This window comes from Eupeodes corollae, chromosome 2, assembly GCF_945859685.1.
Source record: "Eupeodes corollae chromosome 2, idEupCoro1.1, whole genome shotgun sequence".
Lineage (NCBI taxonomy): Eukaryota > Metazoa > Arthropoda > Insecta > Diptera > Syrphidae > Eupeodes > Eupeodes corollae.
This window is the reverse complement of record NC_079148.1, coordinates 20516958-20536921: the sequence shown is the minus strand read 5'-3', so window position 1 is coordinate 20536921 and position 19964 is coordinate 20516958. Positions and strand designations below refer to the sequence as shown.

Here is a 19964-nt window from a genome sequence, read left to right as displayed (position 1 = left end):
TGACTACTGCACTCCTACTTTGAGCCTTAGTAAGGGTTTTAAGGTTATTTTCCCATCCAGAGAAGATTGCGAGGATGACATCGTGTGGATAGGTTTCGACACAACCATCTTTACTGACGGCTCAAAGATGGAGTGCGGAGTTGGTTCTGGGATCTTTTCTGAGTCCCTAAATGTAGCCAAATCCTTTAGGCTTCCTGACTTTGCTATCGTTTTTCAGGCTGATCTGCTGGCAATAAGGCAGGCATGTAAGATACTTAAACAAAACCCAAACCAAAACCGAAATGTGGCTATCTTTACAGACAGTCAGGCAGCTGTCAAAGCCATTAACTTGGCCATATCCTCATCTAAATTGGTCTAGCAATGTCGCGATGAGCTTGCGAGACTGAATATTAACCTCGGTGTCACCCTGATCTGGGTTCCGGGCCATAGTGGTATCGTGGGAAATGAACGGGCTGACGAGCTAGCCAGGCAAGGTTCGGCCCTTCATAGCTCACTTGCGGAAATGGTTAACATTCCTCTTGGTGCTATGAAGGGTAAAATCTTTTCTATCTACCAAACTGAATCAAACCGAAGGTGGAGCAATTTACCCAACTGCATTATATCGAGGAAGATATGGCCCAACTATATTAAAACCCGTACAAACGATCTTCTATGCAAGCCAAGGCTAGACATAGCCAGGATTCTTCCGGTTTGTACCGGACATTGGCCTATAGGAGTTCATGCTGAAAAGTTGGGTATCTCTTACAACACCTTTTGCCGTAGTTGTAGTGACCAAAGAGAAAGTAAAACGATAATCCATTTCCTCTGCAAATGTCCTGCTTTGGCAAACACTACAATAAAATACTTTGGAAAAGCATTCTTTCACGAACTTGATGAGCTATCTGAGACAAAGATTAGAGACCTAATCTTTTTTCTCAATGCGACAAAATGGCTCTAACATAATCGCTATGAAGCTTCTCTATAAATGTATCCCTTTCAATCAAAGGTCAAACTAGTTTTTGGTATCAAAACGGCGCACCACAGCGCTAATTGGATCTCAGGCTAGGTTGCCTTGAGATCGCCATTACCTACCAACATATATTTACATTACCGGTCAAGAAATTGCTTATGACAGATAGTGTCGAGACTTTTGAGTTTTAGTTATACTTACTTACTTACTTAAGGTGGCGCTACAGTCCGGGCGGAGCTGGACTCAACCAACATGCGTCTCCAGCCAGCTCGGTCCCTAGCTAGCTGTCTCCAGTTTCGCACGCTAAGTTGGTTGAGGTCCTCTCCCACCTGGGTGCGCCACCTGAGTCGCGGTCTTCCTCCACTGCGCCGCACCGTCCCTCGGGATTGGATTCGAAGACCTTCCGGGCAGTTTTAGTTATAGAAAAATAAAATTTAAAACGAATACGCACTTGAAAACAAATAATAATGAGGCTTTTTTTAAATGTTAAAATTTTTGGAACAAGAAAGTCGAGTAGCTATGATTGTTTTTTTTTTCGAACTGGATCAGTAGTTTTCCAATAAGAATTTACATTTTGATATTAGAAAAAGAGTATCAGTTTTTAAGAAAAAGCTATGGATATGTATTTCTCTATAAATAGATAGGTACCCCCATTATTAATGGAATAGAATATCGGCCAAATGGCCATCACCAAGATCAACTCTCATATTTGCAGTTGTAATCTCTTGATAACATCCCGAATTCAATATTCTTATTCTAATATCTTGACGGTACTGGAGCATTAGTACCGACCTTTTTCTTCTACTTGGCTTCAAAGAAAAATAAATCTAAAGATAATAAATTACAAGATTTCGTTGGTCAATTGTGATCACATCTTGAAGAAAGTCAGGAAAGTTTTTTTGTGAAAATTCGATGGTTTCATTACTGGGGTTGATTTTTTGCAAATTGAAACTGCTAAAATGAGAGAATAGTAAGAAATGGTTTCTTCGGAAACATTTCTGATAAAAGAAATTCAAATTAGTCCACAGTATTAAAATTCTATGGCTATGGCTTTATGAATAATGTCTCAATAAGATGTTTACACTTAAATATCATGTTGCACTAGAAATGATTATTTGACTTTACTCCTAAATGGCTGAAATTACATGTTTCACGGGGCAAAAATATTCAGATTCCTTTATTTATGTCACTTCAACAAATGAATTAGGTGGTGCAACCATCCGTTTAGAACAAGGGCCTAGTGACTTAAAACTCTCAACCATTCCTGTGGTGCGAGTAATGTTGCCAGGGATGGAGGGGACCTACAGTTTTAATTCGAATTCGAACGGCTGATTCGAGAAAGCACTTTTAGATTTTTATTTGATCATATTTCAAAAATTTAACAATATTAGTTCTGTTACCCACGAAGCTTTTGCTTATCTGTAGGTGGTTGAAGTTACAGCTCTTGAAAAATTTGTCAATTCCTCCCTAGAAACAGTACCCGTGAAAATAAACTTTAGATGGCATAGGTAGGATTGAACCCAATACCTCTGGCACTTAAAGTTTTGAAAATTTGGCGGTTTATCAAAACATTAATTAGAAACATAAGCTTCAATATTTTCTTGAAAAAGATTTTCAGATTGCGATATTTAGAAATGCATAGATTTTTTGGAAAAAGATATAAGAGTCGTTTTTAATCCAGAAATTAAAATGTCCATATGTAAATTGTAGATATAAACGTAAATAGTTTTAAAAAAAACTCTCCCCCATTTTTACAAACCGAGTTCGAAGTAAATCAATACATTTTTAATTGCTAAAGAAACAATAAAAATACGAATTTCTAAAAATATACAATACAATAATATTAACTTCTATAGCACAACTTTATTGAAACTAGATATTGAAGTAATAAACTCAACAATTCCACGTGTGTCTTTAGTGTCAATATAAAAACAGATAATAATTATGATTATATGACATAAAAATCCAGACCTATCCTAACAAGTTTCTAGTAACGACTGTTTTCTGAATGAATTTTAAGAGCTTCATTCATACTATAAAACTGGCACGTTGATTTCTAACCCTTATCTTTTTTTTGTACAATTGCACAAAATGATTTTTATTATCAACGATATAATAAAAGAAAGTATACAAAATTTGTGACTTTTGTTTATTTAACAAATATACTCACGAGCATAGTAAAGAACGTTATAAAAACATTTGAAAAAAATGAAAATGTATACAATTAATAAATAAAAATCTCTTAAATCAAACTAGAAAACTCAGCATTTTATCTATATTCAGTATTTTATCTTATTATTATTGTGATTTACAATCACACTTCATAATAATATTTATTTAATAAACTTTCCATGATGAGTGTTATAAAAGATGCAAAAGTGAGTTTTAACGTTTTGACAAAAGAAAAAAAATATTATTTAGAGTCGAGTTGGGTGATTCTCATTATTTCTTAACAACATCCTTTCTGCACATCCTCCAGGTAAAAAGACTTAAAAGTATAAAAGTGGTTAACATTTTTCGTAAATTATAAAGTTCGTTCTAACCTGCAGAGATAAATAACAATCTGTTTTGAAGTATTTTTATTTATATTTAACGAGACGAGACGAAACAAAATAAAAATTAGTTTAAAATTACCCCATTTTACCCTACCTATTGCTATTTTATTTCAAAAACAAGACTTAAAAATAAATCTGTAAATATGGGCGTATGAATATACAAATAGAATTGTTGTAGACGTCATACACGTGCCTATGTTTTTTTTTTTTTTTTTGAAAAATTTGTAAGTAGAAAAATAAAATAATGCTTTGTAAACTAAAACAACACATAAATCTTTATCTTTATCACTTTAGTTATTAAAAAAAAAACATCGTTATAAAATGAAGCGCGTAACAAAACTGACGTACTGAAAATATGTTGTTTAAGAGGATATACTAAATTTGTAATCTTAAGGTGGGTGTCCATTTGAGGCTAAACGTGCTGCGAGTCGCTCTCAAGCTGCTCTCGAAACCGATCTCGCAAGTGGACATAGTCTGGAGAGTAGCTCGTGGAGAGTTGACTAATTACTCTCGACATTCGATCTTTTTGAAAGTCATTCGCAAGTGGACACATGTGTTTACCACTATCCGATATAAGCCCGTGGAATACCAACACAGTTCGTATTTTGCGAGTAGCTGTCGAGAGTAAACATGGCAAGCAGTGGACATTCGAGAAAACCAATCATACCTTACCGGATGCTAAAAATCTAAGTGTTACCAGTATACGCTCGCGTACTGGTATGGCATCCCTTCATTGGGTAAAAAATAAATTGGGTGGCGCAACAGTCCGTTTCAGAACTAGGGCCTAGTGACTGACAACTGTTGCCAGGGATCGAAGGGAACTAGTTTTAAGCCGAATCCGAACGGCAAATTTTGAGAAAGCACTTTTCATGACAAGAATTACTCATGGAGAATTTGTTAATTCCTCGCAAGAGGCAATACCCGTGAAAAAACTTTTAATGGCATAGGCAGGGATCGAACCCAAGACCTCTCGCATGACAGTCCAACGCACTAACCATTATCATTGGGTATATTTTCAAAAATTAAGGGTCCAACGTTTTGTATCAAAAATTCAATTTCAATAACTGACAAACGCCAAAAATTTCGAATTTGTTGAGGATCTTCGATTTGAAGCGCACCTTAATTGGGTACGACGATGAGAGTACCCTCAGCAAGAAAACTCTCCATATTCTAGCAGAAAGCAGGAGATAGCAAAATTTCTAAAATTTGGCTCTCAAATGGACAATCTACCGAGAGCTGCTCTCGAGAGTTAACTGGCAGAAGTATTCTCAAATGGACACGCACCTTTAGTTATAGTTTAGAAAATATCGTCTCAAAGATGATAACTCTCTTAAATAAGAATTCTCAGCACAACAAGGGTAAATGATCGATATCCTTCGACACAGCATAATTTTGTACTGACAAATATTTCTAGTCTCGACATATGTATTTACTTAAGGTGGCGATACACTCTAGGGAGGACCTGGGCTTAAACCAACATGCGTATCCAGCTTGTTCGGCCCATAGCTAGTTGTCTCCAGTTTGGAAAACCATGATAGTTGATGTCCTCTCCCACCTGCGTGCACCATCTGAGTCGCGGTCTTCCAAGATCTCAGGATTAGATTCGAAGTGACATTAGTTTGCTCTACATGGTCAACCATCTAAGTCGTTGGACTTTTATTCTTTTGACTAGATCAGTGTCGCTGTACAGCCCGTATTCGTCATTGTATCTGCTCCTCCACTCTCCATCTATCCAGACGGCACCAAAAATCCTCCAAGAATTTTTCTCACAAATCATCTTAAGACGTTCTCATCTTCCTTTTACAATGTCCAATCCTCAGCACCATATACATATAAGAGCCGGGATGTTAAGTGTCTTACAGACGGTTACTTTGGTTGCTTTAAAAAGCACTTTCCTAGTGAATGCAGCGATTTATTCATGTCTTTAAAACGTTGCCTTGGTAGACAAAGTCCACAACTATTTCAAAGTTATAGCTGTCCATGGCAACATTTTTTCTAAGACGTCGTCGTTCAATGTCCTTTTTGTTGATGGGAGTATAAGCATGGTCTTAACTTCATTGACCAGTAAACCCTTCTTCTCCGCTTCCGACGTAATGCTAACGCACCACTGACATCACAGTTTGATCTTCCAATTATATCAATATCAACTGCGAATCCGAGTAATTGCACGGACCTTTGGAAGATTGTGCCTCTAGTGTTGACGATTATGTATTTCCCAATTATTTCCAGAACAATCTTGAAGAAGTCACATGAAAGTGCAACGCCTTGTCTAAAACCTTTTTTTACACAAAAGCATCCATCCGACCTTGATAGAGCAGCTTGCATTGCATGTCCGTTCATTTGCTCATCTTCATGCTTGTCATGTTTAACAAAATCGTATGTCCACTCTCAGGAAAGAAGTTATTAAGCTTTTCTTTTTTAAAGCATCTCCCCCAAAATTAAAAAAAAAAAGAAGAAGACACCTACCAGGTACAATTATTACTAATGATGATTGGACCAAGTGAATTCGGTTGTCCACCACCCCCTGGAACTGCTTTAGACTGATGCTTTGACTACAACGAGGTAGTGGTCCGAGTCAATGTTGCCCAATATATACTGGAAAAGTGTCGTGCGTCGATCGCAACATGGTCAATCTGGTCGACAATTACCATGTCGGAGGTGGTATCGTGCAGGCTGTATCTCCCGATTGTGCCACCAAAGATGTCTTATCTTCCTTGCGTTAAAATCTCTAACACAATTTTAATGTCATAACCAGGGCACTGCATTGTTTTGTCAAGAGCTCGTAGAATATGCCTTCGGTGTTTTCATCTTCTTCATCTGTCAAGGCAAATTTTGCCTTGATGGGATTATCGTGATGAGTTCGCTCACACTGTTAAAACTGGAGATTGTTTGCCTGCGTCTAGTTCCAACAACAAATCCAAACCCAAATAGCCGCTGCTTTAGTTCTTGGTAGCAGTCGCCGTAGAATACATCGCAGTCTTTTAATTTCCCTCTATCCGATCCATTCCATCGCAATTCAATAGTATTAAATCTGCTTTCACAAATTTTTCGGCTGCACGTGCTCTATTAAGGGACCTCAAAGTCTAGGTCCAGATCCAAAATTCGTTGACTTGAAATCGTTTTAGTCCGTCATCAGTAAATCGGTTCGTATCCGAAGCTTGTTGGTGCTCGCAACGAAATATTTGTACGTGTCGTCGGGAAGCCACCAGAAGTTTACTCAAAACAAAAAAATGTTTTGTTTTATGAAAAAATAACCGTTATTTAAATATTTATAATAATATAACTTTAATTACTCTGTAATACAAAAATTCTACGTTGACAAAAGTATATTCGGTTCGATTGCATGTAAAATACTAAAACCGTTATGTAAAATGCATACTTTCTCCACTCCGCACTCCACGAAAAATTTAGAAAACTGAAAAAAAGAGAATAAACTTTTATAAATGCAAATCCAAGAAAATACTTCTCAAATCATTTTTTTTACCAAAACAGCATTTTCATGAATTGTGCTGACCACAACAACAATTTTACCCTCCAGCATTGCTTCCAAATTAACAATATTCAATGACTCCAATCGTGTATCGCCCAATTGCACTGAGGTAAATGGAATATTTATGCTATTTTCGATGCGTACTCTTGAATATTCTATCACCCCACGCAAATCAATTGTAGCCAATTCGTCTGGCTTATTTAGGAGAAGGTGGGAATAGTCGTTGGCACTGATGCGTGGGCACATTTCGGATTGTAGTTCAATTAATGTAAGTCCAGAGATATCCTAATAAATGAAAAATGAAACAACAAAAAGAACATAGACAAACTCACAACCTAAAACCCAAAGGGAAGACATACAAACTCATGAAGTTTTCCTTCTCTGATCACATGTTGTCGGTGGGTTACGCTCTTTGGCGTTGTTTCATACATTTTTTGTGACTCCACAACACAGTTTTCCATTACGATGTCAGGTAAGTCAGAAAACAGCAGTATACATTCGTTGAATCCAGAACTGAGAAGCGTGCTCTTGAGTTGCTTCAAGATGGAGATACCAATGAAAAGCGGATATGAGTTATCACCTAGCATCAGCTTATCCCAAAGATGCAGGATCTTATGCAATGGAAATACATCTGAGGCAAATATCAAATCAATTATAATAAAAACACAGAAATCAAGGTAATATACGTGAAAACATGGTGAGAAACCAAGGAATTGCAAAGAGCTCTGGAATGAAATTGATAGCACTGAGATGTTTGGCCAGCAGTGGTTCATGAAATGCCGTCAATTGAGAGAATTTACTCAGATACTCTTTTATGATGGCCGAATTATCCTTTAAAAAGAACCATTGCAGGTATTTTGGGATGAATTTGTAAAGGCTTAGGAATGCGAGCTCTGAAAAATTATTACAACTTAAACACGGAAACAAACTAGATTGGTCTAGATTCTAACCTTCTTGATTATAATTGAGATACAAAAACGGAGCTGTAAGCGAATCAAGTCCCTGCCAATAGACATATTGTGGATGGGAGGTAACCCAAGCTTTTAGAAGTCGCTTAAGTTTACTATGACCTTCGGGAGATGATAGAAGTTCGTCGTACTGGTGGCAGCGAGGTATATCCACTTCGATCTAGGAGATGAAAAATGTTTCTTTAAAAAAAAACAAATACAAAAAATCTTCTCTAGAAACTTACCTGTCTATCGGTGGAAGTGGGCGTTACTTTATCGATCTTGTCATAGCTTCCATTGGGAATAACTCCAAGGAGACAAGCCCAAATTGGACCGCGCAGCAGTGGTGGAATATCTACGGCTGCTTCTTTCTCAATCAAATCGGCAGTGAACGGATAGCCCTTTAGAAGTCTTGAAAATAACATAACTCGATAGAACTGGTATTCGGTGTCGCGTTCACGAATTATTAATGGCAGTTGCTCCATTCCGGAACCATAGTTGAAGACGAACTTTGGCGAATGTATCAATGGATAGTAGGCCATAGCAGGAATGCCCTTCAACCGCTCAATCAAGTTATTCAGCTTTAAGATCACCACCCGATCTTCCATGAGATGGCTTTGGCTCCTTTGTGGTCCCACAATTGCTCCGCTCAAACAAACAACTCGTGGAAGTCCCAGAATTGGCGCTTCACTACGAATTAATCCTTCACTTTTCAATTCAGATTGAACATCGCCTCCGGCCAATTGCCACAGATAGTAAATCTGATCGAGAGGGCAACGCAACAGAAGAAGCTTGGGTTTTTCGGGAATTTTAACAGAACAAAGCTCGAGATTCGATTTGAATATGTTGTCTTTTACGAGATCATCGGGAAGAGGGCGATTTCCCACCGTAACAGAGAGGCATTTTTCAACCAACAGCCTAATATCTTTGTCGAGGGCTAAGTATTTGTCGTAGCAGTTGTGCTCGCGGGAAATTTTTTCAAAGACACTATTCGTCTTACAGAATGAGAGTATTTTTCGACTGATATGAGATATCTTCAGATTCGCCCACAGCTGGCATTCTAGCAAGAGTTCAGCAATAATGATTCCTAAACCCCAAATGTCACTTTTAATGTTGTGTTTGGCACCAGCAATGCGCTCCGGAGCCATGTAACGAATGTTTCTAAAATAAAAAAGAACATGTTTTGAAATGAGACCAATATCAAAGCATCTCATTTCTACTCTAAACTAAAGGCCTTGTGTTACTTTATAGTTTTTTTTTTTAAATTGTGATGAGAAATTTTGACCTACCCAATTGGGAATGGGACGTATTCCCCTCCATTTGTCATATCAAACAATCCATAATTGAACAGCTTGACATTGTCCAACTCATCCAGGAGCACATTCTTTGGTTCCAAATTGTGAATCGCAAACTTATTTCGATGGACCTCAGCTATTCCACATGCAATTTGATAGAAAACTCTTAATACTTGTTTGGAATTAAAGGAAACCCGCGATTTGTGTTCCAATGTATCACCAGAGTACTCAGAAACAACAATTGTACGTTCTGCAATAGAAAAACCATTCACCCATGACATTGTTAGCATTTAAAGTAGTTCTATTTGTCCTTTTACCATGTTTGCCTCGGATTATATCCAAGTACTGACACAGATTTGGGTGTTTAATAACTTTTAATCTTTGCGCTCGGCCGAGAATTGCAATTGAATTCGGGGTCAATGGCAGACCGTTGCTGCCACAAACATCTCCGGGATGGGTTTTTGCAAAGAATGTTATTGCACCTAGATGGGTATTTACTTTCGATGAAATACACGGTGACATATTTTGTTGTCTGTTTTTGTTTTTTACTGAGATTTCATATTTCTTTTAATTTTTTAAAAACTATGTACTTTTCTTAAGTGGGAGGATACTCGTCACAAAAACAAAACAAAAGTGCAATATCTCGGTCTGCAAAGTGCAACTGTCAAAGTTTGCAGTTTGGAGAATAAGTGCTGCCAGTCTCCATTTTTGGCTTTTTCAAATAAATTTAAACTTGAGAATCCAATTTCAGGTCGATTTTCTTAAATGAGCCAAATTTATTTATAAGGTTATAACTGACTATCAAAATGTTCACTGTCAAATATGTTTATGATCGAGCTTTTCATCTGTTTAAAGTGGAGTTCACATTTTACAAATATTTGTTCTTGTGAAGGCTTTATCGCAGGGTTTGTCGAAAACAGGCGAAGGATATCAAAATATTTTGATATTTTGCAGGTTTGACAATGATATTTGAGTATATCGTAAGAAAAGAAATAATTTTGAATATTTTAGAAGGACCCATGTCTATGGAGCATTTTTGAGATTATTTATGTTTTCCTGTAGTATTGAAAAATACAAATATGTGGTATATAATTTCTTTATTAAAATATAACTCTTATTTAAAGACTACAAATCTAATTCGACTGGCTTGGGCGCGTCCGTTGAATAGAATAGACGTTAGAATACAAATTTTTATGAGAGCGAGCCAAACAACCTTTTGTCTCGCTTCTATGTCTCAGGTTTCAGAGTTTCGCGCTCAGCGTGCGACATCTAGCTACGAAACTCTGAAACCTAAACATAAGGGGAATTACACATTATTAATGATAGTTGCCTTAATTTTATACTACAACTCGGCCAATCTGACAATTTGATCGCCCACGATTAAATTAAACAAACAAGTCTTAAGTTATAATCATGAGATGGTAGGTGTCGCCCTTAATCAACCGAACCTTCAGAGTCTCGATTCTTCCAAAGTCGAATATTTCGAGACTCGACAATGCCATCATATGGCAGCTGTGTGATTTGACAACCTTCGATATCGCGTATTACGTATCTATCATTAGGTAGAATTTTGTAAACAACGTATGGGCCTCTGAACTTTGGAACCAATTTCTTATTTACACCGGTTGTTGTATCTACATTTTTTATTACTACATAATCACCCTCATCGTATATACGTGCCGGGTTATTATGCTCATTAAAATATTTAATATTATATTCCTGAATCTTAGTGATTGCTTCTGAAGCCTTTTCTCTTGACAATTCAAGATTTCTTTCCAGTTGACTTAATTGTTTATCATCAAGAAATTCTGTTAATTTGTCGATTACTACTCCCCTTTGGTTAATACCAAATAACAATTGACTTGGTGTATTTTGAATAGCGCGATGTATAGTGTTATTTAGTCCGAATTCTATTTGTGTTAAAGTAACAACCCAATCTGAGTGCTCGATTGGTTCCGAAAGCTTAGCAAGCATGCCAGTTAATACCCTATTGACTCGCTCTACTTGACCATTGGCCTGTGGCGAATGAACTGCCACCTTAACATGATCTATATTCTGGTCTATAACAAATGAACTAAACTCTAGTGATGTAAAGCAGGTTCCCCTATCAGTAATTACTCTTGATGGCCTACTGTAATACTCAAAATATTTTCTTAGTGCTGCACATACTTCTTTTGAGCTTGTAGATACAACTGGGTATAATTTAGTGAACTTTGTAAATGCATCTATTACCACTAATATATGTTTTCTCTTTGACTTTATTGAAGGGAGAGGACCAAGATGATCCAAGTGTATTGTATGGAATGGAATGGGCTCCTTAGGAATATTGAACAAATTGCGTATATTAGATCGAACTGGTGCTGAGTGCATTATGCAACGGATACAATTTTTAATGTATTTTTCAACTTTTTCCTGAACATTCGGAAACCAATAGTGACGGCCAATTTGATCAGAGCTTTTTGTTACACCTAAATGCCCAATTTTCTCATGGATCATTCTTATAACATTAGTTTCCATTTCAGATGGGACATAGAATCGAAGTTTACCATTTTTATTTTTTTTGAAGACAATACCATCCTGAACTAAAAACGAATTATTATCTTTTAAATATAGTTTGTTTTTCATTTCCAAAATCTTTACATCTCGATTTTGGGCTGCTCTGAGTTGGAAATCAACATCCTCAGAGTCAATAACGGATATAACATTACATCTGCTTAAGGCATCAACATGATTCATATTGGCACCACTACGATGTTTGACCTTATAATCATAATCCTCCAGCTCTAAGGCCCATCGAGCAATTCTATGATTAACATTCTTTTTGTTCAGTGTCATTGTTAAAGAACTGCAATCAGTTACGATTGTAAAAGGAATACCTTGCAAATAAACACGGAACCGACGTAAAGCTGAAATTATGGCTAAAGTTTCCAATTCAAAACTATGGTATTTGGCCTCTTGATCAGTGGTGCTTTTAGAGAAGAATGCTACCGGATGTAATTTATCATCTTCTTGTCGTTGGAGTAGAACTGCACCATACCCTAATGAACTTGCATCGCAATGCAGTTCTGTTTCTTTCCTTGGACTATAGATTGCCAATACAGGTGGAGATGTTAACCGTTCCTTTAAAGTCTGAAAAACATCTTCGCATTCGGAAGTAAATCTAAAAGGAGTTTCAGCTTTTAATAAATTATAAAGAGGTCTTGCTATTCTTGAAAAGGATTCGACAAACCTGCGAAAGTATGAACAAAGTCCTAAAAATGAATGCAATTTCTTTCTGTCTTTAGGCACAGGATATTGAGCAATCGCTCGAATATGGGAATCACTAGGTTGGATGCCATGTTCCGTTACTTTAAACCCTAAGTAATCAAGTTTCGAATATGCAAAGCGACATTTTGACAAGTTGAGCTCCAACCCATTCTTCGCTACACAACATAAAATTTTAGTAAGTATCTCAAAATGTTCAGTAATAGTTTTACTAGCAATTAATATATCATCTAGGTAGACAACTATATCTCCTCTGTCTATAAATTCACGAAAAATTTGAATTATGAATCTCTGAAAAACACTGGGCGCATTCTTAAGGCCGAAAGGCATTTTAAGAAATTCCCATTGACCGTTCGGGGTTACGAAAGATGTTAATTGTGTTGAATCTGCTGCTACCTTTACCTGGTAAAACCCACTCTTAAGGTCTAATAAGGTCATAACCTTCTTCCCCTCCAGGTATTCAATGCAATCGTCTATCAATGGTATTGGATGAGGATCTCTTACTGTACGTTTGTTCAATGCTCGATAGTCTATACACATTCTGGTTTCACCAGATTTTTTCTTAACTAAAACTATTGGTGCAGCATACGGAGAACTACTTGGCTGAATAATTCGTTTTTCCAATAGGTCTTTTATTATTTCACTCACAGTACCTTTTTCTGAGACTGATAGCCTTCGCGGAGCAAAACAAACAGGAATATCAGATGTAAGTCTAATGTGCATCTCAAAATCCTTTGGTGAAACCATAGTTTTATCAAAATTCAAATAATTTTGAGATACTATATTTTTAATAGTTTTTGAAATGTCTAAACTAAGATTTGAATCAATGTCTATATAATCTTTTCTATCCCATATAATCTCAAAAGCATGGCAGCCAAATAAATCACTATCTACCTCAACATTATTGTATTCTCTCTTCACATCAAGATCGTCTTTAAGCTTAATCCGATCATGATCAAATGTATTCAACTTGTCTTTGAAGCAATCACTAAGTTCTTTAGGTTGTATCTTTAATTCACCGGCTAATACGCTGCTCCCAAAAACATCATTTATGTTGTTCTTATAATGACTACACTCTGAAGGTTCGGTTTTTTCATCAGAATAAGTGCACATATACAATTGGTTAGAAAGAAAAACTTTATTCGAACAAATTTCATTTTGACACTGCTCAGAAGTTATATTAACTTTATTACAGTTCATGTTAAGTTTTATATTAAAGATTTCAAGGAGATCACGACCAATAAGTAAAGGTATAGGAGTTACTTCATCTGGAATAACCATAAGGGAAACAAGATTTAAATTATCTTTTATATTAATATAACAATTAATCGTACCGTACGTAAAGAGTTTAATGTTTCCTAATCCTTTAAATCTTGAATACGTTAATGATTCTTGAACGTTAATTTCTTCAGGCAGAACAGACTTTCGTATGAAACTAATCGGACTACCGGTATCCAAAAGAGAACAACAATCGATAAATTTTGTGCACTTATTCTTATTTGTCATAAAGGCGACACTCACCATCTGAACAGCATCCAAACTCTGAGTCAGCTCCTTGGTGTCATCATGTAGGGCATCCCGGTTCACGGCTCCAACTCTGGTCTTCACAATATAAGGGCAGTTTTTGTAAGTGTGCCCCTCGTCAGCACATTTGAAACAGGATCCAGCTGGTCGTTGCTCCTTTGGACATTTTGCTGCGATGTGCCCATACTTTGAGCAATTAAAACATCTCTTGGACTGCTCGTTGTTTGATGCTGAAGTTGAGGGAACCATATTTCCTCCAGAAGTTGTTGCCCTAGCAACCATAGTCCTCGGAACTCTTCTTTTTTCGTATCGTGGCAAGAGGTTTTTGAGCTCTACTATAGTTTTGGCGGCAAAAAGAATAGAGACATTTGCTGGTGAATCCCTCAAACCATCGATAATGAATTCGATCAACTCTGCCTCATCGATTTCAGCATGTGACCCAAGTTCTTGCATACATATGACATATCGAAGAAGTGGCTCGCCCTGACGACGTACTCTCTCACTCAGTTGACGATAGACCTGCTGTCTGCTCATCTTATGGTCGAATTCTTTGATAAGTATTTGCTTCAAAGAATCCCAGTTGTCAACGTAGACCGTGCGTAACAGCATTTTCGCAGTTCCCTGCATGAGACGGCGTGCAGACAAGTACTTGCATCGGTCATCGCATCCCAGCGAGTCGGTCACATCTTCGTAGTCAACTATCCATTTAGTGATGCTGTATGGATCGTCACCGTTGAATGCAGGAACAGCATTTTCGATGTCTGAGAAGTCCACTGCACGCCATGGTGCAACCGAAGATGTTGTGGGCGCTTCCATCTGGTCCAATTCTTTCCTTAGCTCAAGGATTTTTTTCCGACGCTCAAGTCTGGCCAGCTCTTGTTCTTCTTCCAAGTCTTGGACATCAGAAGCTGTATTACTGTGCCTGTTATCAGAAGCGGCCAGTGTTTCGGAAGTATTCTCTCCATTCGGAGATGCAGAAGGTGGAGTTTCCTCGGTTAGCTCAGCAGAAGGTGGAGTTTTCTCAGTTAACTCACCAGAAGGTTGTTGGGGTGCCACTGTAACTGTACTTTCATACAATGCCCGAAGTTGAGCTAGAGAAGCCGTGTCTGGCACATCTACTCCAGCGCTCTGAAGTGCTTCAACCAATTGTGCTTTGTTGAGTTTTGTCATAGCTGGCTTTAAATCCGCAAAAAGAGGTAATATACACAATAATTTAGTTTTCTTTTGGTGTATTACCCCACATCTGACGTTGTGGTATATAATTTCTTTATTAAAATATAACTCTTATTTAAAGACTACAAATCTAATTCGACTGGCTTGGGCGCGTCCGTTGAATAGAATAGACGTTAGAATACAAATTTTTATGAGAGCGAGCCAAACAACCTTTTGTCTCGCTTCTATGTCTCAGGTTTCAGAGTTTCGCGCTCAGCGTGCGACATCTAGCTACGAAACTCTGAAACCTAAACATAAGGGGAATTACACATTATTAATGATAGTTGCCTTAATTTTATACTACAAATATAAGAATTTGAACTTATTTTAAAATTCCATTGATTTTCGAGCAGGACCTCGTCAGTATAATTTAACTGGAAAGTGTTGTTTGACAGCATGTTAGGTGAAAGTTAACGCAGATCGTTTTAATTCTTTAAATATTCATTAAACCATTTTGGTCAAACATATTTGAGAATGAAAACTCCCCTTAAAATGATTCAACTCAATTAAATTCAATTTATCAATTTTTAATAGCTGTGTTGTGTTCACTGACGCTGTGCTGGACTGTTCTAGACAGAAAAGTACAACTTTTCGCTGTTCATTGAGGTTTTTTCTGTGCTGAACTGTTCTACTTTCCTGTTCATTGACAAACATAGAACAGTTTAAAACATTTCTGTTCTTTCTTTTGAGTCAGATCAGGTTGAACAGACTAGTGAGAAATGTCAAAATCGAAGTTATCATTTTTTTTTACGTTTTGATTTGGCTGTGCTTTGTGTTTTTTTTCCCGTGATTTAAAAAAATTAAAACAAAGTTATTTTGCCAATTTGTTTAATTAAATAATTATACAATAAATTGAAAAAAATGCATCAAGTTAAATTGACATCCGAGGAAGGAAAGACTGTGGTTGTGCAGTGTTCACCAAATACGCGGTTGAATATCGAAAGAGGTTAAAATGAAACAAAATATTTCTATTGTATTAAAATTAATAAGATGTTATAATTTATAGATGAAAATTTTCGAAGCCAGGTGTTTCAAAACTCATTAATAGGTGAGCGAGATTTCGTGCCCATACCGCCAGTCGTTCCCCAAGACAATGATGTTAGAGAGCAGTCAACATCTATGCATGCTTCAGAGGAGCGACAGAGCCAGAAGGCCGTTTGGCTGGATGGAGACTGTCTGCTCCTTATTTCACTTTACAGGGAATTGTACAATGTAAAGGTAATAACATACGTCACACTTTCATTCCAATCATCTGCAGAGGAATCCGACGAAAAATCACTATCGGTTTCTGAACCACCAACATTTTCATTTAGTATTATCTTAGCAATCACTTGATTTTCCATTTCAATATTTTTTAATAATATTTTTCACAGTAAAAACACAAAAAAAAGAAAAAAATAAGCGAGAAACGAAAAACTCACACAATTTGCAATTTGTTTCGTTTTTTGTTGACAACTGACCTTTAACTGACTGTTCTAACTTGATCTGACGTTTCTTACGAAACTGTGCTGTCCTGTGCTGTTCTGATCTAGACAAAACCTCGGTAAACACAACTAATAAGAATCGTAGAAATAATAGTTGTCATAGTGAAATTTTCAATTTTTCAACAATCCATCGACCCATCTGGCCTCATCTGACTCAGATTTTGGATATAAATAATTAAATATCACCTTATCTGGTTCCAGCTCAGATAAATAATTAAATTAAGTTTTTCGTGGAGAATCATTCACGTTTGCCAAATTCAGTCCTATTGTACATGACATATGTCAAGAAATTAGCACTACAAAATTTTCAGTTGCGTGTCTACTCGGCCTTAATAAATAAATTTCGCTCACTGAATTCAAATTCACCTGGCAGCACTAAAATCAAAACTTCCGCCATTTTCGAGTTCGAAATTCCCTTTCCGAAAAATGGCCGTTTTTTGAAGGAAGTTCATGAATTTTTGTTCATCTTCTCGTTCATTCGGTTTTTACCTTTCACCGATATAACTTCATAACAGGTAAGCACTAAACGTATTTTGTTTAAAATTTAAATAAATTGCATTATTAAACAAATAAATTTGTGAAAAAAATTAAGAAATTAAATGTTTAAACTTGAATTTTATGAAATCTGTGAACAAAATTAAAAATTTAAAACTTAAATTCTGTGACCACGTGGACAGATTATTAATTTTCAATTTCAAAATGGCGTCTTCATAGCGTTGGTTCTTCATCTTTTTCACATTTTTATTTCAGTTTTTCATTTAAATGATGAATGTTTTACTTTCCTTTTGCGGTTTCCTCCAGAGGGAATTCTTCATTGAATTCCTAAGGATGGTCAAAGATGTCTGATTCTCTATTAAATTCAATAACTTCCCTTTGCTCGATTAAGTGAGGAATTCGACTTACATTTTCTTGTATTATTGCCTTTTTAGAATGGCGGACGCAGCTCCAGCCCGTGGTGGATTCCGTGGAGGATTTGGTTCTCGTGGTGGTGGTGGCCGTGGACGCGGTCGTGGTCGTGGTCGCGGCAGAGGTCGTGGACGCGGAGGCAAGGAAGATTCCAAGGAATGGGTTCCAGTCACCAAATTGGGACGTTTGGTTCGTGATGCTAAAATTCACAGCCTCGAAGAGATCTACCTCTACTCGTTGCCAATCAAAGAGTTCGAGATCATCGATTTCTTCTTGGGCTCCGCCCTTAAGGATGAAGTTTTGAAGATCATGCCTGTCCAGAAACAAACTCGTGCTGGTCAACGTACCCGTTTCAAGGCCTTCGTCGCTATCGGTGACAACAACGGTCACATTGGTTTGGGAGTTAAGTGCAGCAAGGAAGTTGCCACCGCTATTCGTGGTGCCATCATCTTGGCTAAATTGTCTGTTGTTCCAGTTCGTCGTGGTTACTGGGGTAACAAGATCGGTAAACCCCATACCGTTCCATGCAAGGTAAGTCTTCGAAAAACTTCGTTTTCGTATAAGGAAAATAGAAGAAAATTGTTTTAAAATGATGACACTATTTGTCTTTCCTTTTGCGGTTTCCACCGGAAGCATTGCGCTAGTGACGGTCAAGATGGTCTGATTTTTTTTTTAAACAATAAAATTTTCAGAAACCAAACACTGGGAACTGACTTAACAATGATTTTTCTTTATTTTTAGGTCACCGGAAAGTGTGGTTCAGTATCTGTGCGTCTGATTCCAGCTCCACGTGGTACTGGTATCGTTTCGGCTCCAGTTCCAAAGAAGCTCTTGACCATGGCTGGTATTGAGGATTGTTACACCTCAGCTCGTGGTTCCACCGGAACCTTGGGTAACTTCGCCAAGGCCACTTATGCTGCCATCGCCAAGACCTACGCCTACTTGACCCCAGACTTGTGGAAGGACATGCCACTCGGTGTCAACCCATACCAAGAGTTCGCTGATTTCTTGGCCGACAAACCCGGTGTCAGACACGTGGAGGCTTAAGAAAATTTTCTTACGGTTGAAAATAACAATAAAAAAAACGTTTAATTGGCTCAAAACCAAACAATAACTAAGTTATGAGTTTCTTTATTTTGTTGTTCCTTTAAGTGGTTTCTAAAATTTAGTTGGGAAGTCATCTCTGAGACTGATTTAAAATGGGGAATGAAGTGGTTGGGTTCTTCAAAATTACACAGAAATTGTTTTTAAGCCAAAGAAATTACGGAAGGGAGGATTGCGTACCGAAAGTATTAGATTAGGTTTATGTGGCTGATGGCCAGAAGGAGCCATCGCTTGACCAATAGTTGGTCCCTTCTGAGGTAATAAATGTCGGGACCACTTCGATTTCTTTTATTATAACAGTAGAAGTCTCCTTTAGGTGGAGTCTTTCTGATTGTGTTAAGTTAGGAGCATAAGAAGTGCAAAGCTTTTTATTCCTCAACAATTGTTTTATTTGCAAGAGCAGCATGCCTACTTATTGAGCAGGGTCCTGCTCCTGTGTAGACTCCAATAATGGAGCTAATGTGCAATCCAACAACAAAAACTAGATAAGTTGACAGGCAAGTGGCGGTATTGGTTCAACTGTGGGTTTTTTTTCTTTGGCATGAGCTTTCTAATCCAACTGTGGTTCGATGTTAGATTTGCTCCAAAATAAATTCAGTGACATTTTATCATCATGTGCATACCTACAAAATTAAAATTAAATCCAATATCCAAAAGGAGTTATTACATCAATGTTCTTAAACACAGTGCGAACTTTAGGAAAAATAGGGAAGGAGTTAAAAAGAGATACCGGTGCATATTGTTCTTAAAGTTTTCAGTATCAAATAGGAATGGAAAAACAGAGTTGAATATTCTTGATGTGCAGTTAAGAAAAGAATCTCCAAACATGGCAAACATGAATAAAATTATGAGCATTTCTGAAAGTGCGAGGAGGTATTACGGCTGAGTTTTTGAAGGGGTGAAACGCAATTGGCTAATTCGGCGGAACATTGTTTGTAAAAATATCTATAAAACAACGAAAGGCATGATCTGTCTCTGTAGCATCTATCTATGGCGGGATGGATTACCAAGCCAAAGATGTGGACTAAATCCCTGCCTGTGTTATTTAAAAGTTTTTTTTTCACTGTCTTAAATAAGCCGTTCTTGATATGGCATAATAACTGTAGGTCATCTCCATCCCTGACATTACTCGCACCGAGAAATGGCTGAGTGTTCTAAGCCACTGAGACTTAGCACAAGTTTTTAACTTCACTGTAGAGCGACCAAATTATATTTTTTTTAAGGGTTCTTATAA

General features: G+C 37.2%; 2 protein-coding genes and 1 long non-coding RNA gene across 4 annotated transcripts; 2 read left to right on the top strand and 1 right to left on the bottom strand.

Annotated features, from left to right (window-relative positions):
* Positions 1 to 6761: 6761 nt before the first annotated feature.
* LOC129947209 (TBC domain-containing protein kinase-like protein) lies at positions 6762 to 9881 on the bottom strand. Its single transcript, XM_056057677.1, has 8 exons — positions 9554 to 9881; positions 9231 to 9486; positions 8187 to 9102; positions 7945 to 8122; positions 7681 to 7887; positions 7354 to 7625; positions 6989 to 7279; positions 6762 to 6919 (listed from the first exon to the last, which is right to left on the bottom strand). Exons 1-8 carry the CDS (start codon positions 9756 to 9758, stop codon positions 6815 to 6817), a joined length of 2430 nt encoding a protein of 809 aa, XP_055913652.1. The 5' UTR covers positions 9759 to 9881; the 3' UTR covers positions 6762 to 6814.
* A 441-nt stretch (positions 9882 to 10322) lies between these two features.
* Positions 10323 to 13335, top strand: LOC129946422 (uncharacterized). 2 transcript variants are annotated; one of them, XR_008781578.1, is made up of 3 exons: positions 10323 to 11432; positions 11504 to 12678; positions 12735 to 13335. It is a non-coding gene; the product is annotated as an uncharacterized LOC129946422 (long non-coding RNA). The 2 variants fall into 2 exon arrangements; XR_008781579.1 differs by having other exon boundaries at positions 11504 to 12905; positions 12957 to 13335.
* A 3741-nt stretch (positions 13336 to 17076) lies between these two features.
* LOC129947060 (40S ribosomal protein S2) lies at positions 17077 to 18744 on the top strand. The gene is made up of 3 exons (XM_056057496.1): positions 17077 to 17235; positions 17650 to 18157; positions 18368 to 18744. Exons 2-3 carry the CDS (start codon positions 17651 to 17653, stop codon positions 18671 to 18673), a joined length of 813 nt encoding a protein of 270 aa, XP_055913471.1. The 5' UTR covers positions 17077 to 17235; position 17650; the 3' UTR covers positions 18674 to 18744.
* The last annotated feature ends 1220 nt before the right edge of the window (positions 18745 to 19964 follow it).